The following is a 27,606-nucleotide window of genomic DNA, read 5'->3' as shown; positions in this document are numbered from 1 at the left end:
CCTCTGCGCTCAGACCCTGACTAGGAATGGGGGTGCCCATCACACTCCCTGACTTCTTGACTAGGTGACCTGGTCACATGCCAGGTGGGGGCTCAGCAGCTCCATGACCCATTTGCTCCAGGTCCAGAAATGTGGCTCAGTGTGTGAAGGGCAGAGTGAGAGCCCACTGGAGGACCTCCTATGGGCTGTGGGTCCTCCCCGACTCCATCACTAGTCACCCAAACAAGCGAGGCATCTGGCCTCACACATGGCTGTCAGTATCCACTCACTGAAGCTCACCAAATACCTACTGTGCACCAGCAAGTTTCAGCAGGATATGGGGTCTATGGCATGGAAATGGCCCCCAAGTCCCCCTCCTGACCTGTGGTCACTGCGTTCCTGGGCCTGAATTGGGACACTGCCCTGCATCCTGGCAGAAAGTCACTAGTGAGAGAGGTGAAGTGGATGTGAATACACAGGGTATACCAATGTGTTTATACCAACTCTAAAATTTACAATGTACTGTACAAGTGGTCACGTGCGTGACTCAAATTTGTCTTACTGACCGGCGTCATAGCTCTCACCAGGAAGCTATCCTGATACCAGCAGGATGCTGAAAGGGTATACACAGGGCTACAGAAACCAGCCCATCTCAATGGGCAGGACTGGGTCCATTAGTAAAATGGCAGGGGCCACAAGTGGGCTGTGGCTCCTCTCATGTCTGCTGGAGATATGAAGGCTCCCAGGTCACCTGGAGACAGGCTAGGTGTCTACCTCCGTGGCGAGGGTGAGACCGTAGCCGCCCAACCTCTTGGATCATTGCCGAGGACAGACAGATTGACCAGCAATGTGACCACCACTGTTCTGAAGGCAGGGCTCCCGAGGCACGTGCCCCTCATATGTTTGGAGGCCCTGGGCCCTTCCAGGGCTGAGGTTTCACAAAAGGTGGAGAAAGTTCGCCTGGGCCGTGTGGTCTCTGTGGCAGGTGGCAGGCCACAGGATCCCAGTTTGCAAAGCAGTGACGCATCAATGCCTCCTACTCCCACTAGGCTGGCTGGGGCAGGCAGGGCTGCAGAAGGCTGGCTTCCTCTCTTCCTCTCCCTCCTCCTCCTCCTCCAGCTCAGTGCCTCTCACGTCTTCCCCAGAATAGAAGACCTGCAGATTTAAACATGCTGAGGGTGGTGAGAACCTGCTGGCCTGGCCTGTGGTTATACACCCGCTGTGACCCCCACCCCAGAGGGGCATGTGCCATCTTTGTGGCTCAGTCCTCAGAGCCCACTGCTGCTCCTCCTTTCTGACCTTGTTCAGCTGTATTAACAGGCTGAACAAGAAGAGATGGTACGTGTCTAACTTTCTAGCATGAGTGTGGACTGGGGATCCAGGCCCTGGGGCACACACCTCAGCTGCCCACGAGGCAACCTCAAGCTCTGGGGGGTCACGGTCCTCACCTCTTCTCCATACCCCAGTGCTTGAGTTCCTCCCTAACCTCTAAGACCCTGGTCTGACCTGCCCCCACCCCCACGGAGGGCCTCCCAGGAGGCTGACAACCTCCTGGTATGGTTGAAGTCCCTCAGCTCTGACTTGGCCCCAAGCGTCCGACCCCTCCCTCTACCCTGCCCTCCCACCCCCCAACCTTGTCTTGGCACATAGACTCACCTTAGAGATTTCCACCTCTCTTTTTCTGTTTGGTTCTCTGGGCTCTCACTTTCATAAGAAGCCAAATAAAGACCTAATCAGAAAATGAAGTGATATTATGCATTTATGATCATTGATAATAACCTCTTCTATACTCAACAGTCTCACGTGCTTTTTGTTTTTGAATTAATTTGTCATTGGGATGTAACTGCAGATTCACATGCAATTGTAAGAAGTAATACAGGGAGGTCCATGCACCTTTTACCCAGTGTCTCCCAACAGTAACCAATTGCCAAACTATAGGACGAGATTATCACCAGGATATTGGTGTTAACATAGTCAAGGTGCAGAACATCCCATCACCACAGGGATCCCTCATGCTGCCCTTTTACAGCCACACCCAGCTCCCTTCCAGCCCCACTCCTTCCTTAATCCCTGACCACCATTAATCTGTTCCCTGTATCTTTATTTTGACATTTCAAGAATGTTATATAAATGGAATCACGCAGTATGTAACCTTTTGGGATTGGCTCTTTTCACTCTGTAACTCTCTGGAGATTCATCCATGCTGTAGTGTGTATCAGTGTGGTTCATTCCTTTTTGTAGCTGAATAGTATTCCATACCATACTTTGTTTAACCATTCACCCACTGAAGGCCATCTGGGTGGTTTCCAGTCTTTGGCTGTAACAAATTAAGCTTCTGTAAACATCGGTGTATGAGTTTTTGTGAAAACATGTAAACATTCATTTCTCTGGAATAAACACATGCCCAAGAGAATAACTGCCGAGTCATATGGTAGTTGCATATTTAGTTTTATAAGAAACTCTTTGTCTGGTTCTACATTCTGAAGATTTTCTCTTGCTTCCCTTTTTTTTTCCTAAAAGTTTTATAGTTTTACATTCAAGCCTGTGATCCATTTTGAGTTAATTTCTGTATAAAATGTGAGGCTTAGGTTGAAGTTCATTTTTTGCCCTGTGGATGTCCGGATACACTTGCATCATTTGTTGTGAAGACTATCTTTCCTTCACTGAATTGTTTTTGCACTTTTGTCAAAAATCACTTGGAATATTCGTGTGGGTCTCTCTCTGGGTTCTCTGTTATCTATTTAAATACTGAATAGCCTTGCATCTCTGGAATAAGTCATGATACATAATTATTTTTATATATTGCTGAATTGTATTTGCTAGTATTTTCTGAAGGATTTTCTGCATCTGTATACATGAGGGACATCAGTCTGTATTATCTGTACTGTTTGTCTGATTTTGACATCATAATATTAGCTTTATGAGCAACCTGGGAAGTTCCCTCCTCTTCAGTCTTTTTCTGAAGGAGATGGTACAGAGTCAGTGTTATTTCTTTAAATATCTGGTAGACTTCTCTAGTATAACCATATGGGCTCAGATACTCCATTTTGGAGTGCTTTTAAATGAAAAACTCAGTTTTCTTAATAGCTATAGGCTATTCAAATTATCTATTTTATGTTGAATTGTGGAAGTTTGTGTTTTTTGAGAAATTGGTCCATTTCATCTAAATTGTCAAATTTACATGCATATAGTTGTTCATAGTATTTCCTTATGAGTCTTTTGATGTTGGCAGAGTCTGTAGTGATACTCTGGTTCATTCCCAATATTAATAATTTCTGTCTTTCTCTCATTTTTCTTTGTCAAGATGTTCTTTGCTAGAGGATGGAAATTTTATTAAGAACAAGCTCTTTAATTAACTTTTTAAAATTGTTCTGTTTTCCATTTCATTGATTTCTGCTCTCTTGTGCTCTTATTTCTTTCCTTCTGCTGACTTTTGGTTTATTTTGCTCCTCTTTTTCTAGGTTCTTGGAGTGGGAACTGAGATGATTGATTCAAGGTGTTTCATTTTTTCTAATGTATACATTCCATGCTGTAAAATTCTCTCAGCCCTTCTTTAGCTATGTCCCACAAATTTTGATAGCATTTCCATTTAGTTCAATTATTTTTTATTTCCCAGAGACGTCTTAACTCATGGATTATTTAGAAGGATGTTATTTAGATTCTAAGCATTTGGAGATTTTCCTGTTATCTTCTGTTATTGATTTCTAGTTTGATTCTGTTGTGATCAGAGTATATATGCCACATGATTTCAGTTATTTAAATTTGTTGCACTTTGTCTTATGTAGCTCAGGATATGGTTTATCTTGGTATATGTTCTATGGGCAATTGAAAAAAATGTGTATTCTGCTGTAGTTATATGGAATGGTTTATAAATGTCCATTGGATCCTCTTGGATGGTATTGGTGAGTTCTGCTTTGTCTTTGCTGATTTCCTCCCTAGTTGTTATATCAGTTGTTAAGAGAGGGTGTTGAAGTCACCAATTATATTAATACTTGTGGATCTACTTATTTCTCCTTTCAGTTCTATTGAGTTTTGCTTCATAAACATTGTTGCTTGGTGGATACACATTTAGGATTGCTACATCTTCTTGGGGGACCGACCATGTTATTATTACATAATGTTCCAAATAGTAAAAGGAGTACGTCAAGGCTGTATGTTGTCACCCTGCTTATTTAACTTATATGCAGAGTACATCATGGGAAACGCTGGGCTGGAGGAAGCACAAGCTGGAATCAAGATTTCTGGGAGAAATATCAATAACCTCAGGTATGCAGATGACACCACCCTTATGGCAGAAAGTGAAGAACTACAGAGCCTCTTGATGAAAGTGAAAGAGGAGAGTGAAAAAGTTGGCTTAAAGCTCAACATTCAGAAAACGAAGATCATGGCATCTGGTCCCACCACTTCATGGGAAATAGATGGGGAAACAATGGAAAGAGTTGCTGACTTTATTTTTGGGGCTCCAAAATCACTGCAGATGGTGATTGCAGCCATGAAATTAAAAGATGCTTACTCCTTGGAAGGAAAGTTATGACCAACCTAGACAGCATATTAAAAAGCAGAGACATTACTTTGTCAACAAAGGTCCATCTAGTCAAGACTATGGTTTTTCCAGTAGTCATGTATGGATGTGAGATTTGGACTATAAAGAAAGCTGAGCTTGGAAGAATCGATGCTTTTGAACTGTGGTGTTGGAGAAGACTCTTGAGAGTCCCTTGGACTTCAAGGAGATCCAACCAGTCCATCCTAAAGGAGATCAGTCCTGGGTGTTCATTGGTAGGACTGATGTTGAAGCTGAAACTCCAATACTTTGGTCACCTGATGTGAAGAGCTGACTCATTTGAAAAGACCCTGATGCTGGGAAAGATTGAGGGCAGGAGGAGAAGGGGATGACAGAGGATGAGATGGGTGGATGATATCACCGACTCAATGGACATGGGTTGGGTGGACTCCAGTAGTTGGTGATGGACAGGGAGGCCTGCCATGCTGTGGTTCATGGGGTGCAAAGAGTCAGACACGACTGAGCAACTGAACTGAACTGAATGTTCCTCTCTGTCTCTGGAAATTTTCTTTGCTCTGAAGCAATTTATCTTATAGTAATACTGCCATTTCTGCTTTTTTTTGATTAATGTTTTCCCATCATTTTACTTTTTAACCTGTCTATATCATTATATTTGAAAATGAGTTTCATGTAGACAGCATATAGTTGGGTCACATTTTTAATTTACTCTGCCAATCTCTGTATTTGGATCACTTATGTTAATATAATTATTGACATGTTAGAGCTTAAGTCTGCCTGTTTATTTATTTACTCATATATTGTTTTCTTTTTGTTCTGTGTTTTGTGTTTCTTCTTTTCTCATGGATTCCTTGAACAGTTTCTAGAATCCCATTTTGACTTATCTACAGTAAGTTCCTAAAGGATATTTTCACTGGATATAAAATTATGGGTTGATAGTTGTTTCCTTTCAGCACTTGAAAAATGTGCCACTGCCCCTGGCTGTGGTATCTGATGACGAACCTGATGTCTTTGAATTGTTTTTCTCCTGTAGGTACTGTCATTTCCCTCTCGGGACTTTCAAGATTGTTTTTTTTCTTTAGTTTCCAGATGTTTGATTACGATATGTCTCGGTATAGGTTCTTTTGGTTTATCCCATTTGGGATTCACTCAGCTTCTTGAATCTGTAGGTCTGTGTCTTTTCCACGTAGGGAAATTTCTTGCCATTACGTCTGTGAGTACTTTTCAACCCTGCCCAGCCTGTCCTTTCCTTCCCAGACTCTGATCACACAAGTGCTACATCTTTTGTTACAGTCCCACTGGCCCCTCGGGCTTGGCTCAGTCTTTTTTCTCTGTGGTTAAGACTGTATAGTTTCTATTGTTCTGCCTTTCAGCTCACTGTTTCTTCCCTCTGTTCTCTCCATTATGCGATTGAACCCATCCGTTCAGTTTTCTTATTTCAGTTGTTGCACTTTTCAGTTCTAAAATTTCCACTTGACTCTTCCGTATATATTCTATGTCTCTGCTGAGATTTTCTCTATTTTCTCTTGTTTCAGGGAGCTGACTGGATTGCCAGCACGTCCTGTCAGGAGAGGTCCGATGGGACTGAGGGCAGGGCCAGGCTTTTGTCAGCGGCTTCGACCATCCTAACTGGGGCCCAATACATCTTATGTTCCTTTTCTTGATTTTCTCAGCCTTATTTTGTGTGTGTGTGGGGGGGGGGGGGTGGAGGGTGGAGGGAAGGATAGGAAGAAAGGAGGGTCAAAATGGAAGATGCTTCCCTCTAAGGGCAGTCCAGAAGGGCCAGGATTTTACTTGTATGTTCATGGCAGTCTGTCTGACTGGCAGTTAGCAGACTCTCTAGAAATATTGTTGACTAAAGGAGTGAATGGAATGCACCCCCAAACCTCTCCTCTTCCTGCGCCTAGACTCTCCCCACCTCTCTCCTAATGTGCCTCTGACATTTTATTGCCCACGTTCTACTAATGACAATAATCATTAGTAGGTTGAATAATGGCCCCAGAGATACAGGTCTTAATCCCCTGAATATGGTCCAAAGGGACTTCACAAATATGATTTAGTTAAGGATCTAGAGATGAGGAGATTATCTATCCTGGATTATCTGGGTGGGTCCTAACTGCAATCACAAGTATCCTTACAAGAGGGAAAGAGGGAGACTTGACTTCAGAAGGCAATATGATGGTGGAAGCAGAGGCTGGTATAAGAAAGCATAATGAAGAAGGGGCCACAAACCAAGGAATTCAGGCAGGCAGCCACAAGAAGTTGTAAACGGCCGGAAATGGATTTCCCCCCAACACTTTCAGAAATAACCAGTTCTGCCAACACCTCGATTTCAGCACAGTAGAACTGATTTCAGGCTTGCTAACTTCTGTAGTCATAAGAGGACAAATTTGTGTTGTTCTGAGCCACCACATCTGTGGTGATCTGTCACATCAATAAGAAACGAATACAACTAGTATTGATTGAATGTAGTCCACTGGGCTTTACTGGTCCCCATCAGTTAATTCTCACCATGGCCCTAGGAAGTAGTTTCTCTCATTACCCAACTTTATAGATGCAATAGGTGCCAATAGGTAACACTGCTTCTGGGGTGAGAGCACCCAGGCTGGTGAGCTTATCATTACGTGTGGTAGGGGAGACTCCAGATATGGGTGAGACCCCCCCACAAATTTACTAACTTCAAAATATAAAAAATAAAATGGCCAAGTTGAAAATATTAATTCAGAAGCAAGTCACTAAAAAATTCTTTCCCTTAATTTTTTATTTTTGGCGGATGATGTTTTCCTGAGCACGGGTGTGGGTCCATGTGTAGAAGGCCTGCCATGATGAGGATCAGGCCTCCTGTGTGCTAAGCAGCGTCCTCCCAGCGTGGTCCCATGACATCCTGCATCCAGAAAGCAGCTCACCATGGGGCCACACTGTCCCTGCGAAGGTCATCAACTCAGCCCCAGATGACTGCTTCTCCATTACTTTCTCTTTCTGGAGGAGGCAGCTCCGGGAGTATACTCAGTAAATTCATAAGCAAATCTGTTGTATCTGACAAATGATCAGATGGAAATGCTAACCTATTTAAGGGGACGGATATCAACAGTGCTTGGGAGAATGGATGCCTCATTTCATGACGGTGTGTATTACACATGCACACATATGTACATGAGTACTCACACTGCATACATACATACACACGCAGACACCAGCTGTGAAAAGACCCACAGTCAGCCTGGTGCTTTACCATCCCCACATGAGCCCTGGGAGGGCTGTTTTTATCACCATGCCCACTTTCCTGATGAGGGAATTAGGGTCAAACATCGTTCAGATTTACAAGGTCCAACAGCGTCCAAACTGTGCCCAGGGAGCAGCCTGACCTTGGGGCCACAACCTGCATCTCCCCAGGCCTTGTCCTGTGCTCTGGGGGCAGCAATTATCCAGTTGGGGGATGCCGTCTTCTCTGCTTCCTCCCAGAACCAGCACACTTGGGTGTGGCGCATCCCTGCTCACAGCAAGGGCCCTGAACAGTGATGTGACTAGGAGACCTCCCACGAGTTTCATGGCTGAGGGCAAGGGAGGCCAGGGGCTGCCTTACCATCCTCGCTGAAGATGGGGGCAGTGTGCAGGTAGTGGGTGATGCTGAGGTCTTGCTCGAAGGGACACTCCACTTGTTTCCAGGTGATGAACTCTCCTACTTGCTTGGCCAGCTCCAGAAATTTCTGCCAACGACATAGAGACATAAAGTGTAGGCGCCCTTAGTGCCTGGAGGTCACCTGTGACAGCAGAGTTGGCCCTGGCTCGTCCTCTCTCATCACTCCCAGTGAGGCCTGCTTCTAGGGCGGGCAGAGTGGATCACGGGGCAGAAAATGACAGTCACTCATCAGGAAATCTGGATGCTGGTCATCTCTCTTTATTCTCTGTGAAGAATTTGCTACACCCAATACCTAAGGCTCATCCCCCTTTCTTGTCTTGGGGAAAGGGCAGTCCTGGACTATGGCCATCAGCAGGCAGTGCATTACTAGAGGTGACTACTGCTTTAGTTTCGTTCTGCTTATTTTTGTGGTTATCTCAACTTATGGCAACTGATATATCCCTGTAAGTCTGAGATGTAAATGCATTTAAATAAATGTGTTTAAATAAAATTTAACTCATTGAAGTAGAATTTTGAGTAAAATTTAAAGACATTTATTTAAAATTTTAAAATCTGCTAACTTAAAGAAGGCTTTTTAAATACAAAGTTGTGACTGGGTGAGAACCTCACTCTGTGGCCTCCTCTGATCAGCCTTGGTGTCTGCCTCTAGCCCCCACTACCCACACCCAGGGATCTGCGGCCACTTAAGTACCTTGCCTTCTTGTCCAACCACCCACCCTTCCTCCTAGGCCCTGGTTATAAGGACCAATTCAAGAAAGACAAAAGACAGGGTGTGCACTGTGAACTCCCTGGCCCCTTAGCCCCTGTGGTCTCCCAAGCCCAGCCTCTTCCTTGTTGCATGCAGCCTGGACTGTTCCCCTGGGATGCGGCACCCAGGCCACCTGCTGGACTGGGCTTCGTCCAGCTATGCCCAGCCCTCAGGGGTCATCAGGCCTGTGGGTAGCATGTGAAGACCTGCTGGGGTGTCCAGGTGAGGCCACAGCAGAGGCAGCTCCAGGTGAGAGAGTCCAGGCATTCGCTGTGGGCCCTGTCAGTAGCAGGTAGCGGCAGAGCCCTTGGCCAGCCCTGCTGCATGTCCACGCCTCCCAGGCCCTCTGTGTGGTCATGGTGGAAGCCCTGTCCCATGGTGGGAGAGACTGAGACTGGACAGAGTGAGGGTCCAACCCAGAACTGCTACCACTTGGAGAATGAGTGGGGCTGTACCAGGGTAGGGCTGGCCCACTTGCAGGAGAAAAGCCCCTGCTTTCCTGTGGATTGGGAGTCACTGCTCATGCGATGCTCTGTCTGACTCAGTGACCATCTGCTATCACTAGCCTGTGCCCTTGGGACTCCTCTTCCATTGCTCCCCTTCCATGCCCAGCCCACAAGCCACTTTGAGACACATGTGCTGCCTGAGTCTGTGTGTTGGGTCAAGACACGGAGTGGATCAGCCTGGCCTTGCTTCTAAAGAGCTTGGGGACTTGAGTGCTGTGACTGATGGATAACAGCCCACTATGTAAGGGCCTCCCTCTGCCTGTGAGTCAGTAGGGGCTTCCTGGAGGAGGGAAGAACACTTGAGCTGCCAGTGATGTTATCTGCAGAGGGAGAGGAAGTCTTTATCTCCTTCTTTCCACTTTGCCTGATCACTTCCTCCTGCTGCTAAGGGCCCGTCCTTTGGAAGGCCTCTCCTGACCTTGAACTGTGCTCCTATGCGGCTCCTGTCACAGCACCTCGTCAGTTGTCACCATGGGTCTGCACGGCTCTCTCTCTCACCAGCCTGATGCTTCTTAAGGACTGAAAATTATGCTACTTCACCTGTGCTGGGCACAAGGCCTCTACAGAGTGGGGATCCACGTGATCATGAGCCTCAGTTTCTTACTGCGGAAGATGCAGAGGGACCCCAACAGTCCCACCCTGATGCTGGCTGCAAACTGCTGCACTCCGCCTCAGAGCCCTACATTAATCCAACCACTCGGGGCCAGCTCGGGGAGGTCTTATCAGTCTGCCTAACTTGGTGGCAGGCCCTCCAAGGGCCTGGACCCTACCTCAAAGTTGACATGTCCGTTGGGGAGGCGGTTGGCACAGCCCTCATTTAGGAAGTAGATGTCTTTGATGAGCAGGCTGAAGAAGGGGATGACGATCTGGAAGGGAGAGGGTGCAGGTCAGCCCTTAGCTGGCCTCCCCATAGTGGCTGCACAGGAGAGAGGCAGCTGTGTCAGCAGCCCCCTGCCCCAGGGCCCTCAGATAGCCCCATGCAGAGGGCAGGAGAGACTTCCCGGGCAAGGCTGCCCAGTCTCAGAGATCCACGGGTTATAGACTACTTAGTATGCACCATGGGGGTGGGCAACGTGGAAACTGCAAAGGAGGCATAAACTGGAGCCAGACTATTTTCTCCTAGGCCCCATCGGACCCCGGTGCTGATTGAGCTCCTGCTGTATACAATACCATTCCCCCCTCGTGTTGGGGCCGAGGGAAAGATGCAGAGTTTCAGTGGCCTTTGAATGTTCTCCCATCGTCTGTTGGGAGAGGCCAGTGGGAGCCTCCCCCGACGGATCACGGGTCCACAGACAGGCCTCCCCACTCATGTGCCCCAGGAGGAATGGTGTGTGCTGAGCACACTGCTAAATATAAAATAAATATTAAAAACAAGAATAAATAGATTGAAATAGAACAATTTTTTTAAAAGTTTTGGTTTTATGAATTAAAAAAATGGAATGTGAATCATCTGCTGTGAAACTCTTTGGCCTCTTTTACAAATATATTTAACAATGTGCTATTCCATGTCTTTCTTGAAGCTAAAGATCTGATCGCACCATATCAGGGCAAGGCCAGGAAACATCCCTACTCTGGCTCCTGAAGGGATGGGCTTCTGCACTCAGCCTGAGAAGGGCCAGATGTCTGTTTCACTGTCGGATGTCTTGTTTCTCCCTCCTTATTCTGCACCTGGTGACCCCAGGTGGTGCTAGTGGTAAAGAACCTGCCCGCTAGTGCAGGAGATGTAAGAGATGCGGGTTCAATCCCTGGGCGGGGAAGATCCCCTGGAGAGGGCATGGCAACCCATGCCAGTACTCTTGCCTGGAAAATCCCATGGACAGAGGAGCCTGGTGGGCTACAGTCCACAGGGTCACACAGAGTCAGACATGACTGAAGGGACTTAGCACTTAGCACAAGAAAGGAGACCAGCTGCTGACAGCTCAGACTACTGCTGGGGGTCAGTTGGGTCTACCTTATGTGTGGATTGAATTGTGCCCCTCTGAAAAGGCATGTTCATGTCCTAAAACCCAGTGCTTACAAATGGGAACTTATTTGGAGATACAGTCTTGCTATGGATGGAATTAAGTGGAGATGAGGTCATACTGGATTATGTGGGCAGGTACTTTTATAAAAAGAGGTAAATTTGGACATATACTATCTGTTTCACACAGTCATGTGAAAACAGAGACAGGTAGGAGTGATGCAGTCACTAGCCAAGGAATGCATATGGCCATCGGAAACCAGGAGAGGCAAAGAAGAATCCTTTCATAGAGCCTCTGGAGAGAGAGTGGCCCTGCCAACCTTGACTTTGGCCTCAGGCCTCTGGCACTGTGAGACAGGACATTTCTGTTGTTGTAAGCTACCTTGTGCTGTGTTTTGCCAGCACAGGAAATAACACATCTGCTCTGCCCTCAGGCTCCAGAGCTGGGCCCGTGTGGCCAGTCCAGCTACAGCCAGCTTCCAGCCCGTCCCTCAAGTCCTGACACTTCTGGCTCGGGGAATGCCTAGATCATTCCCCATCCGAGCTGACAAGGGCTTGGAGGTGAGAAGCTGAGCACTGAGCACTCGGCACAGCATTGAAGCGTGGCTGGCTCAGCTGGGCAGGGCAGCGGGGGAAACTGAGGCCCGTGGAGTGTCAGGGCCTGGGACAAGGTCACCTAGCTAGTGACCACTAAGCCAGGGCCAGAGCCAGGCTCACTAGGGTTTGTCGGCAACAGGAGTTTCCTGGAATGCAGAACTTGTGGTGCTAAGCCTGGGGCAGTCCCAGGCAAACTGGGGTGAACTGGTTAGCCTAGATTTATGTCCGTTCAGCAACCATTTGCTCATGTCTTCTCTGTGCCAGGGCTTGGAGACAGTGAGAGCATGTCACATATATTCATTCCTGATACCAGTATGGCGGGAGACGACCTACACAGTGAGGGGCGTCTTTGCCATATCCCATGCCGTGTTTAGACCCTTTCTGTCTGCACTTGCACCCTGGTCTCCGGGGCGTCAGTGGTGGGCCTGAGCACTTCGTGTGCTAAACTGCGTACAGACAGGATCACATTTCATCCTCATCACTGTCCTGTGAAGTAGGGCTCTTAATACCGCGTCTCACAGATGAGGAAGCTGAGGCTCAGGGTTAAGTAACTCACGGTGGTGGTCCAGTCGCTCAGTCGTGTCTGACTCTTGCGACCCCATGGACTGTAGCCTCCCAGGCTCCTCTGTCCATGGGATTCTCCAGGCAAGAATACTGGAGTGGGCTGCCAATCCCTTCTCCAGGGGATCTTCCTGACCCAGGAATCGAATCTGGGCCTCCTGCAGTGCAGGCAGATTCTTTACTAACTGAGGTACAGTAGCTTATACGAGCTCATAGAGTGGTAAGCAGTGGACACAGGACAGGACCAGCGGGCTGTGCTCCAGAGCCCTGTCCTGCCCTCTTCCTTACTGGGCCCAGAGGTGGGGTGGTCTCCGTCCATCTGCAGCCCCTCACCGTGGTGCTGAGTTCCTAGTCCAGTTCCGGGGTGTGAGAGCTAAATGGAGTTGGAATGGGAGCCCTGCTGAGATGGATGGAGGGTGGGGATCCAGGGCAGTGGGGCTCTGGGGACAGAGGCGGCCCCTCGGGTGCCTGGTGCAGGCCTCTTGGAGGCAGGGCCGTTGGAGCGGTCCTCAGGGTGGCAGCATCTCCCATGTGGGAGAATTTTTCACCACTTCTGTGCTTCCTCACGACTGTAAACCTGTGCCCTTGTTCTCTGGACTTGAGCGGTTCCATCGGAACCCAGCTCAACACGGAGGTCACCCAGAGAGACCTGTGTGGAGGGGCTTCACGACAGAGACGAGGGGAGCGGGAGGGGTAGAAGGAGCCAGCCACAGGCAGGAAGAGAACAGAGTGAACTTCTGGCCGCAAAGTTTTGGCCTGGGACACTGGAGGGCTGCGACAGCACCTCCAAACTTCCTCCCTTCCTCCCCTCCTTCATTTCCTCCCTCTACCTTCCTTCCAACCTCTAGCCTTCCATTCTTCCTTCCATCTTTCCTCCCTCCCCTCTTCACACCCTTCCACCCATCTATTTATCCTTCTTCCATCCATTCTTCCATTGACCCATCCATCCATCTAGCTACCAGTTAGAGCTGCTAGGGAGTGTCTTGATCTGTTTGGGGAAATGGTGAGTTCCGTATACTGGAGGCATTCAAGCAAGGTGGCATGACTATCTATTACAGGGGTTGTAGAAGGGCAGGGATTGGACCAAGTGACCTTCCAGTCCCCACCTAGGATCTCTGATACAGCTCTCCTGAGCCCAGGTGGTCCAGAGCAGGGGGGAACTCTGAGGGCCAGGTAAGCCTCTGACTTACCTTCTCCCGGCTGCTGTGGGCAGTCAGGGAGCGGTGGGCTGCCCCTCGCAGGGCTGTTCTATAGTTGCAGAAGTTGCCTGTTGGGTCCATCTGGTGCTGCAAGAAGACAGGGAGGCATTCGGGCAACTGTGTCCTGGGGATGCTGGTGGCCCCCAGCAGCCCAGTAGCCTTGCTTACCTCGAGGATGAAAAACTTAGCTGTCTTCACTTTGGCCCAAGTCTTCTTCAGCCTGGAGACCGGGCTCATGTTCATGCCAGCTGGAAGAGGGATGGCTAAGCTGGGCACAGGGCCAGGCTGGCAGGGGTAGTCTGGGCTGCATAGTTTTATTGCTACACAGCTCCTCTGGGAAGCCCCCAGCTGGGTGATCCCCTAATCCTTTCAGGCTGCACCCTGATGAGGGCTGACATTTGGGGGAGCCTCAGCCTGCCAGATGAGGGGTGGGTGGGCGCCAATGGACGCTGTGTCCAGGCTGGCCTGGCTTCTGTATGTGCAGACCCCTGTCCCCATGCCCACAACATGGGCCTATACTGTGACCAGGAGCCTGCTTTGGGTCCCCACTCGCTCTGAATCTGGGTACACGCTGCCAAGCTCTCACCAAGCACATTGAAAGGGCTGGGCTTGCCTCTAAAGGGGCACCTCCCCAGGACTTCAGGGTAGGGTGGGGGAATTGGGGCCCAGCCAGCACCCACCTCCTGCTCAGAGGCACATCCTGGCTGGCGCCCCACTGCCTGGCCGCGCCCGCCCCACCCTCTCTGGGAGCACTTGCCCTGGGGGCCCCAGGCCTGGCCGGCCCACTCACAGATGATGGCCATTAGGGAATTGAAGTTGCCGATGTTGAAGCACTCCCGAGCCACGTCGATGAAGAACTCAATCACCTGGGCCCTCTGTTTCTTCTTGGCTGGCTGGGGACAGGGTACCCGAGCCTCAGTGACGAGGGGTCCCCACCCTGCGCTGACCTGCTTAGGCATCTTGCCCCTCATTAAACTTTCCAGCTGAGATGCTTTGGACCAGGGTGATCTGCAGCCTGAGGACTCAGGGTCTCACCACGCCCCGGGGGGAGGCAGCACAGAGTCCATTGCACAGAGGGTCAAGTGGAGGGTGGTGGGACTTCTGTGGGGACACATGAGCCACCTGCAACATGGGGGGCACTGGGGGCCTCTCATGTCCCCCTCCTCTCAGGCTCAGTGCCAGCATCTCTTCCCTTGGGTGCAGGAAGCAGAGCCACCTCACCTCTCTTCCCAGCACCAAACAGCCTTCACTCTGCATGGGGTGTGGTGGCCACACGGTGACCCCGAGGCCCTGTCCCCTAGCAGCCCCACCACTGCTTTCTGTCAAATGACTGTGCGACCTCACCCCCAATGCCAGCTGACTGTGTGAGACTTTGACTTCTTTGAGGACTCAGGACCAGACCATGTCCTTCTCTGGCTGAGTGATGCCTGGCTCTGGGGTGAGCTCGGTCCAGGTTTTGCTTGGGTAAAGCCCCATCTCTCTTGGCTCCCAGGCCAGGGATGCGAAGTCAGAAGAGGCAGGGCTCACGGAACCCCACAGTGTCCTCTCTAAGGAGATTGCCTGCCTCCCAGACGTGCGGCGTGGTCTTTACTGCCGCTGAGAAGTGTGTTGTGTTACTGGTGGAGCTGTGGCACCTGAACCCTTCAGGGGGCTGCCACCTGAGGTCCTGCTGTGCTTTGGAGGGCAGCGCCCACAGCGATGGCGACAGTGAGCAAGCAAGGCGGACGAGCAGGCTCGACCACGGCAGGGTGTGGGCGTCCTGACGGGAGCCACTTGAGCCTCTCCCACTTTCTCGATTGCAGGCGTTGACCCCATAAACAAACCCCTTACCCCCCAAGCTCTGTCTGCTTCCAGAGAGCCCACCCCAGCACATATGCTCCCTCCAAACTGTCCCTGAGACAGGGGGCCCTGGGCTTCACCTCACAGTGGAGGAATGGACTGGGGAGAGGGCCCCGCTGCCGTGGAGGAGGCTCGGCAGGGTCTGGCTCAACAGGGCTGAGATCCAGTGGCCAGCACGTCCAGCTCGGTGTTGCCGAATCTCCCTGCTTTCTGGGAGATGCCAGGGACCTGGACTTCAAAGGGCGATCTCCCACTTCTTAAAGTTGGATTATTTCTACCAAGTCCTGAGTGAGCCACACAGAATTCAGCTGCAGGCCAGGCCGCCTCAGGCACAGGTGGGAGAAGTGGATAGCCTACTCCCCTCTCCCTCAGTAAGCATCTCTCTGACTCCCTCTGGGACCGGCAGGTGGATTCATGCCAGGCTCTACTCAGGGGGAAATGTCTCTACAGGCAGAAGCCAGGTAACACCTGGTATCTCAGAGGGTGCCCAGCCTGGCTTTGGGCTAGGAGACAGATGGGCTCATCATGGCCTTCTGGTTCCCCCCCAGGGGGACTCCTCTCCAGCCCCGGCCAGCTTTGGCCATGCCAGCTCAGGGTCTACGCACCATGCAGATCTCCGTAGCCACGAGGTAGCACAGTCTGTTGAACCATTTCACGTAAGCTTCCAGGTTGTTAGTCTTGTCACTGAAACAAGGCTAGGAAAGACACAAGAACCACGCTCAGACTTTTTGTCCGTAACTTTTTGAACATGAATAACTTTTTAAAAGTCAGCCATCATCATTATAGACAATCTCAGAAACGTCAAAACCTCAAAACCATCCACAAATATCAGTGATTTGACATATCCTTCTAGTTATATTTTCTATACACCTAAAGATGTAACTTAATGTATGTATATATCATATACCCCTACACACAGTTAATGCTCATTACTCATAAATTTCGTGTTTGCTTCCTAAAATTTCATTTCATTTGTAACCTCCAAATTCACACTCACATCAATTCTTGGTCATCTGTGGACATGCACAGAGCGGCAAGATGTTTGTCACCCAGCACGCCTGTGAGTTCCCAGCTGAGGTTGAGCTGATGCCCTGACTTCTGGTTTCGGCTTCTGTACTGTAAACAAGTGTCCTTTTCCGAATCTACTTAGTGTTATTTTTTGCGTTTTCGTGATGTTTGTTGGTGACTTCACTGGTCAGAGTGGCCCCAAGCACAGAGATGGAACCCTCCAGCACAGCGCTGCCATGCTGTCTCATGTTCCTAAGCACACGGAGGCTGACATGTACCCTAAGGAAGAAAATATGTGTCTGACAAGCTTCATTCAGACGTGCGTTGTAGTACTGTTGGCCATGAATTCAGTGTTACTGAATCAACAATATAAGGGCTCATTAAACAGAAACACACACAAATCAAGGTTATATATTGACTGGTTGGTGAAAAGGCTGTGATGAGATGCTCGCAAGGAACCTAATCTTGTATTTTCCTTAGGAGTAAGGACTCAGAATTTGCCAATTCAGTGTTCATGATGACTATAGGATATAAGGATGACAAATAATGAGGATCAGTCATATGTATGTACGTTTCTATCTATAACTATATATTTCCATATTTTCCCACATGAACGTTCTCATGTGCTATCAAATGTCCTTTAGAAACATAATTTAAAAAATGGAAACATAATTTTATAAATCCACTGTATAAGTGTATCACAATTTCAGAGAATCCAAAAGAAGCAAAGAAAGAAAAAAGAATAGGTAAAGAAGGCAAGGTACGACAGAAGACGGTAAAAACAAATCCACACAGATCAGAAATTACTCTACATGGATTTGTTTAGTCATTAATTAAAAAAAAATCCAACCGCCTGTTATTTTCAAGAGCTACATCCCAAACACAGGGATATAAATAAAAATAGAAAAATACGCATGATAAATATCACATAGCTATCTTAATATTAGACAAAATAGACTTTGCTGCTGCTAAGTCGCTTCAGTCGTGTCCGACTCTGTGCGACCCCATAGACGGCAGCCCACCAGGCTCCCCCGTCCCTGGGATTCTCCAGGCAAGAACACTGGAGTGGGTTGCCATTTCCTTCTCCAATGCATGAAAGTGAAAAGCGAAAGGGAAGTCGCTCAGTCGTGTCCGACTCTTCGTGACCCCATGGACTGCAGCCCACCAGGCTCCTCCATCCATGGGATTTTCCAGGCCAGAGTACTGGTGTGGGGTGCCATCCCCAAAAAAAGACTCTAAGGCAAGAAGCATTGAAGAGTTTAAAGGGTAACTGTATAAAGATAACATTTTTGAGTTATTGAGAATATAGCATGAGTTTAAATTTGTCTGTACCTAATAGCATAGCTTCAAATTATGAAGGCAGAAATAATCCAAAAACGTAAATTCCTTATAAGGAGGAAATTAAGAACACCTATTCATTAAAAGACACAGTAATGAGAATGAAAGGCAAAGCAATCAACCAGGGGAAGAAAATTTGCAGTACATCTAACTGACAAGGGATAATTAACTAGTACATATTTTAAATACTCACACAAAACTCTTAAAAATCCTTAAGAAAAAAGACAAATCAGTAATAGAAAACTGCAGGAAAATTAGGGACAGGCATTTCATAGAAGAGAAAACAAGAAGGTCCAAAACACATGAAAAGATGCTCCATTTAACAGTCTGACAAAAATTTAAGTTTGACAACTTCAAGTGTCAATAAGGCCATGGAGCAAGAATAACTCCCTGGTGGCAGTGTAAATGGATACAGCCTCACTAGGCATCGCCTGTGACTGACGCAGGGCAGGCAGTGGTTCCGTTCACAGGTATATCCTAGAGCAACATCTCAAAGCGTCGTCCCTGGGCTCCTGGGGGCCTCCAGGACCCTTTCAGGAGGTCCACGAGGGCAAACCTATCTTCGTATTCAGAAAATATTCCTGCCTTTTCACTGTCTTAACATTTGTGCTCCTACATAATAGAACGATGGGTAAAATTACTGCTTCCTTAGCCTGAACTGAGACAGAAGCCCCAAATGACCCCAAATGATACCATTGTGTTCTTCACTACTACATATTCACAGTAAAAGAAAAAAAGTGAGTGTGACTTAAGGATGTTCTTGAGAACATAAACTTCAGTTTTATTAAATCTCAACCCTTGAGCGTACGTCTTTTTCATATTCTGTGTGACAGAACGGGAGTGCCGTCATCTGTTGGCATCCTTAGGTGAATGGGTCCACCACCCCTCCTGGATACCAAAATCTGAGGATGCTCAAGTTCCTTATGTAAAATGGCACAGTATTTGCACAAACTCATGCACATTCTCCTGCATACTTTAAATCACCTCTAGTTTACTTATAATACCCAATACAATCTAAAAACTATGTAAATAGGTGCCTGGTACACAGCAAATTCAAGTTTTGTTTTTTTAGAACTTTCTTGAATTTTAATTTTTTCTAATCACTGATTTTAATTAATTAATTTAATTAATTACTAATTTTAATTAATTAATTAATTAACTAATTAATTTTTTCTAATTACTAATCTGAGAGTGGTGTGATCTGTGGTTGTAGAACCTGCAGGTGTGCAGGGAGGACTGTAGACGGGGGTGCTTCTGCTGTGCACACAGGTCTCATGCTGCTCTTGTGGAAGCGCACTGGTGCGCCTGACGTGAGCTGAACTTTACCCACGGAGCACCACTTTACCTGAAAAAAGACTGACCCATATGGTTACGCACATTTCAGTATTTGGCTGATGCTTCCTTTAAATCAATTAAAATGATCCTGTAACTTCAAGGTAAACAATTGATAGTATTTGTTGCCAAGGATAAAATTCAAGTTTTCAAGAGAAAATTGGGAACCTAAAAGACATGTATCGCCTCTAGAGCCTGACAGGTTCCCAATACTTAAGAACTTTTTTGGATGATATTAGTAGTGAATATATACAATGAATATAATTTTAAAATATCATCTAATGAAATATGTCAACATTCAGAAGATCTGCTTGATTAGGTGAACCCACATTTTCCAAATGGCCAATATATGTCAAAATTGTACATGGGCAAAAAGATCCATTCAAGACGCGTGGTTTAGTTGCTCAGTCGTGTCCAACTCTTTGGCTCTTTGTAGCCTCAGCCTCCTCTGTCCATGGTATTTTCCAGGCAAGAATACTGAAGTGGGTTGCCATTTCAAGATGGACCAATGACTTTAATGTGATGGAGTTCAGATTCCAAACTACAATTAATTGTAAAAAATTATTCCTTGTTAAGTTTTAGTGTAGTACCAAATAAGAATATTCACAATTACTTGAAAAGGCTGTAATATACTCCTTCTTTTTCCAACTACATATTTGTATGAGGAAGTTGGATTTTCAGTCACAATAATGTTACATCAAGAGATTGAATGCAAATTAAGAGAATTCAGCTGTCTTCTATTGCCAGTCATTAGAGAGAGGTTTTTCAAATAGCTATAAAAAGAAGAGAAGCGAAAGGCAAAGCAGATAAGGAAAGATATACCCATTTGAATGCACAGTTCCAAAGAATAGCAAGGAGAGACAAGAAAGCCTTCCTCAGTGATCAATGCCAAGAAATAGAGGAAACCAATAGAATGGGAAAGACTAGAGATCTCCTCAAGAAAATTAGAGATACCAAGGGAACATTTCATGTAGAGATGGGCACAATAAAGGACAGAAATGGTATGGGCCTAACAGAAGCAGAAGATATCAAGAAGAGGTGGCAAGAATACACAAAAGAACTGTACAAAAAAGATCTTCATGACACAGATAATCATGATGGTGTGATTACTCACCTAGAGTCAGATATTCTGGAATGCGAAGTCAAGTGGGGTTTATGAAGTATCACTATGAACAAAGTTAGTGGAGGTGATGGAATTCCAGTTGAGCTATTTCAAAACCTAAAAGATGATGTTGTGAAAGTGCTACACTCAATATGCCCGCAAATTTGGAAAACTCAGCAGTGGCGACAGGACTGGAAAAGGTCAGTTTTCATTCCAGTCCCAAAGAAAGGCAATGCCAAAGAATGCTCAAACTACCGCACAATTGCACTCATCTCACATGCTAGCAATGGAGAAGGCAATGGCACCCAACTCCAGTACTCTTGCCTGGAAAATCCCATGGATGGAAGAGCCTGGTAGGCTGCAGTCCTTGGGGTCGCTAAGAGTCAGACACGACTGAGTGACTTCACTTTCACTTTTCACTTTCATGCATTGGAGGAGGAAATGGCAACCCACTCCAGTGTTCTTGCCTGGAGAATCCCAGGGATGGCAGGGCCTGGTGGGCTGCCGTCTATGGGATCGTACAGAGTCAGACACGACTGAAGTGACTTAGCAGCAGCAGCAGCAGCAGCACATGCTAGCAAAGTAATGCTCAAAATTCTCCAAGCCAGGCTTCAACAGTACATGAACTGTGAACTTTCAGATGTTCAAGCTGTCTTTAGAAAAGGCAGAGGAACCAGAGATCAAATTGCCAACATCTGCAGATCATTGAAAAAGCCTCAAGAGTATTCTAGAAAAACATCTAATTCTGCTTTATTAAGTATGCAAAAGCCTTTGTGTGGATCACAACAAACTGGAAAATTCTTAAAGAGATGGGAATACCAGACCACCTGACCTCAGGAAGCAACAGTTAGAACTGGACATGGAACAACAGACTGGTTCCAAATAGGGAAAGGAGTATATCAAGGCTGTATATTGTCACCCTGCTTATTTAACTTACAAGCAAAGAACATCATGAGAAACGCTGGACTGGATGAAGCACAAGCTGGAATCAAGATTGTCAGGAGAATTGGTCAATAACCTCAGCTATGCAGATGACACCACCCTTATGGCAGAAAGTGAAGGACTAAAGAGCCGCCTCTTGATGAAAATGAAAGAGGAGAGTAAAAAAGTTGGCTTAAAACTCAAAATTCGTAAAAGTAAGATCATGGCATTCAGTCCCATCACTTCATGTCAAATAGATGGGGAAACAATGGAAACAGTGACAGACTTTATTTTTTTGAGCTCCAAAATCACTGCAGATGGTGACTGCAGCCATGAAATTAAAAGACATTTGCTCCTTGGAAGAAAAGTTATGACCAACCTAGATAACATATTAAAAAGCAGAGACATTACTTTGCCAACAAAGGTCCATCTAGTCAAAACTATGGTTTTTCCAGTAGTCATATATGGATGTGAGAGTTGGACTATAAAGAAAGCTGAGCACAGAAGAATCCATGCTTTTGAACTGTGGTGTTGGAGAAGACTCTTGAGAGTCCTTTGGACTGCAAGGAGATCCAACCAGTCCAACCAGTCCATCCTAAAGGAAATAAGTCCTGAATATTCATTGGAAGGACTAACGCTGAAGCTGAAGCTCCAATACTTTGGCCACCTGATGCGGAGAACTGACTTATTTGAAAAGACCCTGATGCTGGGAAAGATTGAAGGCAGGAGGAGAAGGGGATGACAGAGGGTGAGATGGTTGGATGGCATCACCAACTCAATGGACATGAGTTTGAGTGGACATGACTGAATGATTGAACTGAACTGAGAGAAATTTTTAAAAATACCGTAAGACAATATCACTCTTCTCATTAATTTTTTTGGAAAATAGAGTTATTTTTCATAAAATATGTAACTTATTAACATATAATAGATTATTATGATTTTGAATAAATATTTTTTAAAGTTATTGGCCTTGCTGGGTAATATAATAAATGTTTAGTTGCTAAGTCATGTCCAACTCTTTGTGATCTCATGGGCTGTGACCCACCAGGCCCCTCTCTCCATGGGGCAAGAATACTGGAGTGGGTTGCCACTTCCTTCTCCAAGGGATCTTCTTGACCCAGGGATCAAACCCATGTCTCCTATATTGACAGGCAGATTTTTTACCTCTGAGCCACAGGGAAGCCCATATAATAAATACAGGGAGCTGTTATGACAATAAGCTGCCTACATATGAACATGCAAGTTGTGAACTTTCAAAGATGTGAATGTGTGTTCCATCAACATCAGACATGAGTGAAGTGGCAGCTTGCCCTCCATCTCCTGTTGCTGTTGATCCTTCAGTTCTGCCGTCTCCCCCTCCTCTCCCTTCTCCAGTCACCCTTCTTTCCTAGTCACGTGACGCCAGCCCCTGTATGCCCGCTGTTATACTGTACTGTGATTTTCAAAGTACTGTACTGTAAGATTTAAAATGTTCTCTCTATTTTTGTGGGTTTTTTAAAATGTATTATTTGTGTGAAAAGTATTACAAACCTATTACAGCACCGTACTATATAGCCAATTGTGTTAGCTGGCTATGTAGGCTAACTTTGCTGGACTTATGAACAAATGGGACTTACGAACGTGCTCTCAAAATGGAAGTCATTCATATGTAGGGAACTTTGTGTAAGTAATCTACATAACCAAAAGTTCTTTGGGGTCCTCCATAATTTTTAAGACTGAAAGCTGTCCTGGGACTAAACGACTTGAGAACTGATGCTCTAGAAAAAAGTGTACCCACATACATAGGAAACGGATAAGAACGTTCATAGCAGCAATATCTATAATAGCTGAGAGGCTAGAACACAGAAGTTTTCATTTACAGTAGAGTGGGTAAACAATCATGATGTTTTTCACAATTAAATATAATACTTGGAAATGGCCCAAACCCCAAACAAAACAAAACAGAAAAACAACCCCCTAAGAGCAGCAACGTCTCCTCCCCACTCCTGCTCCCAGGTCCATGATGAACTCCTCAGCGTGCCGGTGTTCCTACAGATTGTCCACACATACGTGCAAGCAGATGTGCATTACGCGTCCTCCTTTGTCACACAGGTGGTCACATGCTCTTTGTCACTGCTCTTCACTTTTTCATCTCTCAACAATGGATCTTTGGCAAACATTCCATTTTTGCTGCGTCCTGTGCTTAGTCACTCAGTTGTGTCCGACTCTTTGTGACCCCATGGACCGTAGCCCACCAGGCTCCTCTGTCCATGGGATTTTCCAGGCAATAGTACTGGAGTGGATTGCCATTTCCTTCTCCAGGGGATCTTCCCAACCCAGGGATCAAACCCGGGTCTGCCACATTGTAGACAGACGCTTAACTGTCTGAGCCACCAGGGAAGTCAAGAATACTGGAGTGGGTTGCTATTCCGATTTCCAGGGCATCTTCCCAACACAGGGACTGAACCCAGATCTCCTGCATTGCCGGCAGATTCTCTACCATCTGAGCCACCAAAGATGCCATGCAAATGTCCTTCATTCCATTCTTACAGATGCTCTTATTCTAATAGTTGCATAGCCTTCGATGTATGGATGTATTACGATATTTAATCGAGTCCCTGTGGATGGTATTGTAGTTTGCTTCCAGTCTTTGGCCATAAAACACAGAAAAATATCCCAGATATCTTTGTGTGAACATCTTTGTGCATACACGTGTGTGTGTATACCTGTAGGATAAATTGTTAGGTGTGAAAAGGTGGGGTCCAGAGTGTACATTTCAAGTGTTGATTCTATTGCCATGCTGCTCTCCAAAGTGGCTGTGCCAATTTCACCCCTACCAGCTGTTTGTGAGACTGTCCCTTTCCCTAGACACACACACACACACACACACACACACACACACACACACACACACACACACTATTTAGTCTCTGTTTATCCTGGAGGTGAAATGCAATTGTACATTTAGTTTGCACATCTTTTATTAGGTGCCAGGGAAGAAGACATAATATTTCCAGTTCTGCTTCAGATTTAACTCCTTGATAAACACCAAGTAGACTGATGGATTGGCTCTCAGAGAGAGGGGCAGGCTCTGAAATTCGGTGTGTAATCCGCCTTCAGGGGGAAGAGCATGTGCCCTGAACTTCTTGGACAGCATGCATTGGCCTGCGTTCCCCAAGTGGCCACTAGAGGGCATCGGCGCCCACCACAACACACTAGGAGGGCATACGGGGTCTTTTAGTGGCCTGGGTGTGAACCTCCACCCTCTGACCCACCCAGGGCTTTGGATCATGGAGTGACCCCGACCCTTGCTGGGTGGCTGACCCTGTCAGGCTCGTCCGGCCCTCCCAGGCTTCCCTGGGACTCAGGGCTGCTGGGATGTGCCCGCTTAAGGCTAGGGGCATGGGTGGAATGGGCACATCCCCGCCAAGCCCATCTGCTCTGTTCCAGATCCCTCTGGAGCTGGCTAGCTGGTGCTCTGGGAATCCCACAGAGGGACTCATGGGTAGGGTCCCTGCCTGGACAGTCCGTCCACGGGCCTTCTACCTTTGTGCTGGCCAGAGGGTCCTTGTTCACAAAAGCCTGGACAAACTCCTCAGGTCCGATGTGCCGCAGCTGTTCCTGCAGCAGAGAGATAACAGGAGTCAGGAAAAGGAGAAAGGGATGTCCACTGGGCGCCCGGCATGGGCCCACCGCCCTTCTCACGGGGGGCCCCACAGCCCTGTTCCGGGTTGTCACAGAGCTCAGCACCATCCTGAGGATGTCAGCCCCTCCCTTCCTCTGCCCAGGGGCTGCTGCTTTTCACGGAGGCCGGGTCAGCGTCTCCACAGGGAGTGCTTCTCCTCAAAACTGGGTCATCGCAATGACCTGCTCCCTTCCGGGTAGGCCTGGGGGCTAAGATCACGGGATCCGGGTCAGAAACAATGCTGGCTCTGTTCCTCCTGCTGTGTGACTTGTGGCAAATCACTTAAACTAAACCTCTGGGCTTTAGCTTCATTTGTGAAAAGAGAATAATAACAACACCTACCTGGCCGGGTGGTGGGAAGATGAAATGAGACAGTGAATGTAAGTCTTGACCATAAAGGCTGTTTGCACTTCTCTGTAAAGCTGGGATGGGTGCAGTGGCTGTGTGAGTCCTGGATGGGGGAAACTGAGACCTGGGTTGGGAAGGTGCTAGGTGTGGGGCTGATTACACATCCGGTGGTGTCAGAACCAGGATCTGAACCTCGTTCCTCTGTCTGAGGCCTGGCTCAGACAGGCCAGAGGTCAAAGTTAGGCAAGGTTGGTACCTGCAGGCCTTCTATTCCTCGCCCCAGGCATAGGGGGAGACTGCTCCAGAGACAGGGCCCTCTGCAGATGCCAGGGTGGCCCTGAAGGGATGGGCTCAGACCCCGGGTTAGGCTGAGATGAGGTGTGGGACCAGATGGGGGAGGGGTGGCTGGCTACGCTCAGTATTCCAGGCTCCGGTCTGGGTGGAGGGTGGCACAGGCCTGCTCACCAGCTCCATGTGTGTCAGCTGCTGAGCCAGCATGTAGGGGTCACTGCAGATGCCAAGGAGCTCCCTGTGGATGGAGGCTGGAGGCTTGGTCCTATAGGAGATGGGCTTGTCGGTGCCCAGCAGGCTTTCCGGTCCCTGGCCCAGAGCTGCCAGCTTCTGGTGCAGAGCCTGCAGGAGCTGATGCATCCTCTTTCTGTACGCCTGGAGTGGGGTAGAGATGGTGCTCAGGCCGGGAAACCTGCCTTCACATAGCAATGTCTAAGACAGGAAGGCTTCCCAGCTGACATGGGTGGGCTACTCCTAGGTGTACCTACTTGTACCAGGACCCAACTCAGGACAGGCTGGGGTTGGGGCTCACAGGCAAGGCTGGCTGGGGCAAAGGCTGCAGGATCGCCAGTGGAAGCCGAGTACAGCACACCTCGGGGAGGATGACTGGGGTGCAAAGCTGCCCGAGTTGTCTAGGTGGGGCGGGCACTGCCAGGGAGTGGAGGAAGGGAGGCCCTTCCCTGGATGCTAGCCTTTTGCTTGGCTTTAATAGGTGTCCCTGCCTGTCTCCCAGCCTAGCTTAGAGAGGCCTTCCTTGCCCAGCCTTGCTGTCCATCCCCTGCCCCGGGCACTCTTCTCCAGCTCACCCCACGTGACTTCCTTGTGGGGACCACTGCAGGAGATGACTGCGGTTGTTTACAGCCCTGCAGTGATAGCTCGGAGAGCAGGGAATCTGAGTTGACCTGTGTTACAGCTCTGGGCATGCAGTGGACACTTGATAACCATTTACTGTAGCAACAGGGCCCCTCACTATGCAGCTCAGATGCCCTGGGCTTGGTGCAGGGACCACCCTCCCACCCCACAGTGAAACTAATTATTGCCCCTCAGAGACCCCTATTTCCAAGGAAGGTACATCAGACTAGCTGGGTTTATGGAGCAAGATGTCTTCACCTTCCCAAAGGGCTGTCAATAACTCACAGAACAGGCCCCCCCCCAGTTTGTCAGCAAATGGCCTCCCCAGAGATGGATTCAACCCCCTCGAGCCGGGAGCTGGCCTGGGATCAGCAGTGGGCATCTGGGATCTGGACTCCTGGCAGCAAAAAGGTGTCAGGCAGGCAGGTGGGGTTTCCAGTGGGGTTTCCAGTGGGGCCTGGTCCCAGATGCCTCAGGAGAAGATGGTGACTAGTCAGCACTGCCAGGTAATTTCTAATAGGAAAAAGGCATGTTCTTCATACACACAATCCCAGAGGCATTTTGCAGGTGGGCAACAGGGTGCAGGGCTTGCCTGGGGACCTCAGTAGTTCCTTACGTCTCTGATGGGGCTCGGAGGAGCACTGAGGACCACCCCTGTTGGAGGTGGTGTCCCCACACTTTATGAAAGTGGTTCTCTGTGGAGTGGCCAGGACAGCTTTGGAAGAGCCCTTGGGACACAGGGAGCCTGATCCTGAACCCAAACCCTAACGCTGACCCTGACTCCCAGAGTCATGAGGGACAGACCAAGAAGGCAGCCAATGTGTGGGTGAGCTGAGGTCTGACTTCCCTTTGTTGTCGGTGGGAGGAACACCCCCCTCTCAGCTTGAAAGTGCAAGTTGCTCAGTCGTGTTACTGTTTGTAACCCCACGGACTATACAGACCATGGGATTCTCCAGGCCAGAATACTGGAGTGGGTAGCCGTTCCCTCCTCCAGGGGATCTTCCCAACCGAGGGATCAAAGCCAGGTCTCCTGCATTGCAGGCAGATTCTTTACCAGCTGAGCCACAAGGGAAGCCCAAGAACTGGAGTGGGTAGCCTATCCCTTCTCCAGGGGATCTTTCCAACCCAGGAATTGAACTGGGGTCTCCTACATTGCAGGCGGATTCTTTACCAACTGAGCTGTCAGGGCTGTATCCCAA

The 27,606-nt window shown here is 48.0% G+C and overlaps 1 protein-coding gene across 2 annotated transcripts in view; it reads right to left on the bottom strand.

The window, feature by feature from the left end:
* Window positions 1-455: 455 nt before the first annotated feature.
* RASGEF1C (RasGEF domain family member 1C) overlaps window positions 456-27,606 on the bottom strand; it is a 129,154-nt gene continuing 102,003 nt past the window's right edge. Inside the window, exons 6-15 of one of the 2 annotated variants that reach the window (NM_001435036.1) lie at window positions 25,730-25,930; window positions 24,778-24,852; window positions 16,154-16,243; window positions 14,500-14,602; window positions 13,878-13,957; window positions 13,701-13,796; window positions 10,163-10,258; window positions 8,082-8,205; window positions 1,636-1,708; window positions 456-1,134 (exon numbers count right to left, since the gene is read on the bottom strand). In NM_001435036.1, coding sequence (NP_001421965.1) covers window positions 1,110-1,134; window positions 1,636-1,708; window positions 8,082-8,205; window positions 10,163-10,258; window positions 13,701-13,796; window positions 13,878-13,957; window positions 14,500-14,602; window positions 16,154-16,243; window positions 24,778-24,852; window positions 25,730-25,930 — 963 coding nt within the window. In that variant the 3' untranslated portion in view covers window positions 456-1,109. 2 annotated transcript variants of the gene reach the window in all.

Source organism: Bos taurus, chromosome 7, assembly GCF_002263795.3.
Source record: "Bos taurus isolate L1 Dominette 01449 registration number 42190680 breed Hereford chromosome 7, ARS-UCD2.0, whole genome shotgun sequence".
Classification (NCBI taxonomy): domain Eukaryota; kingdom Metazoa; phylum Chordata; class Mammalia; order Artiodactyla; family Bovidae; genus Bos; species Bos taurus.
The sequence above is the reverse complement of the archived record's forward strand: the minus strand, read 5'-3'. Positions and strand labels throughout refer to the sequence as shown.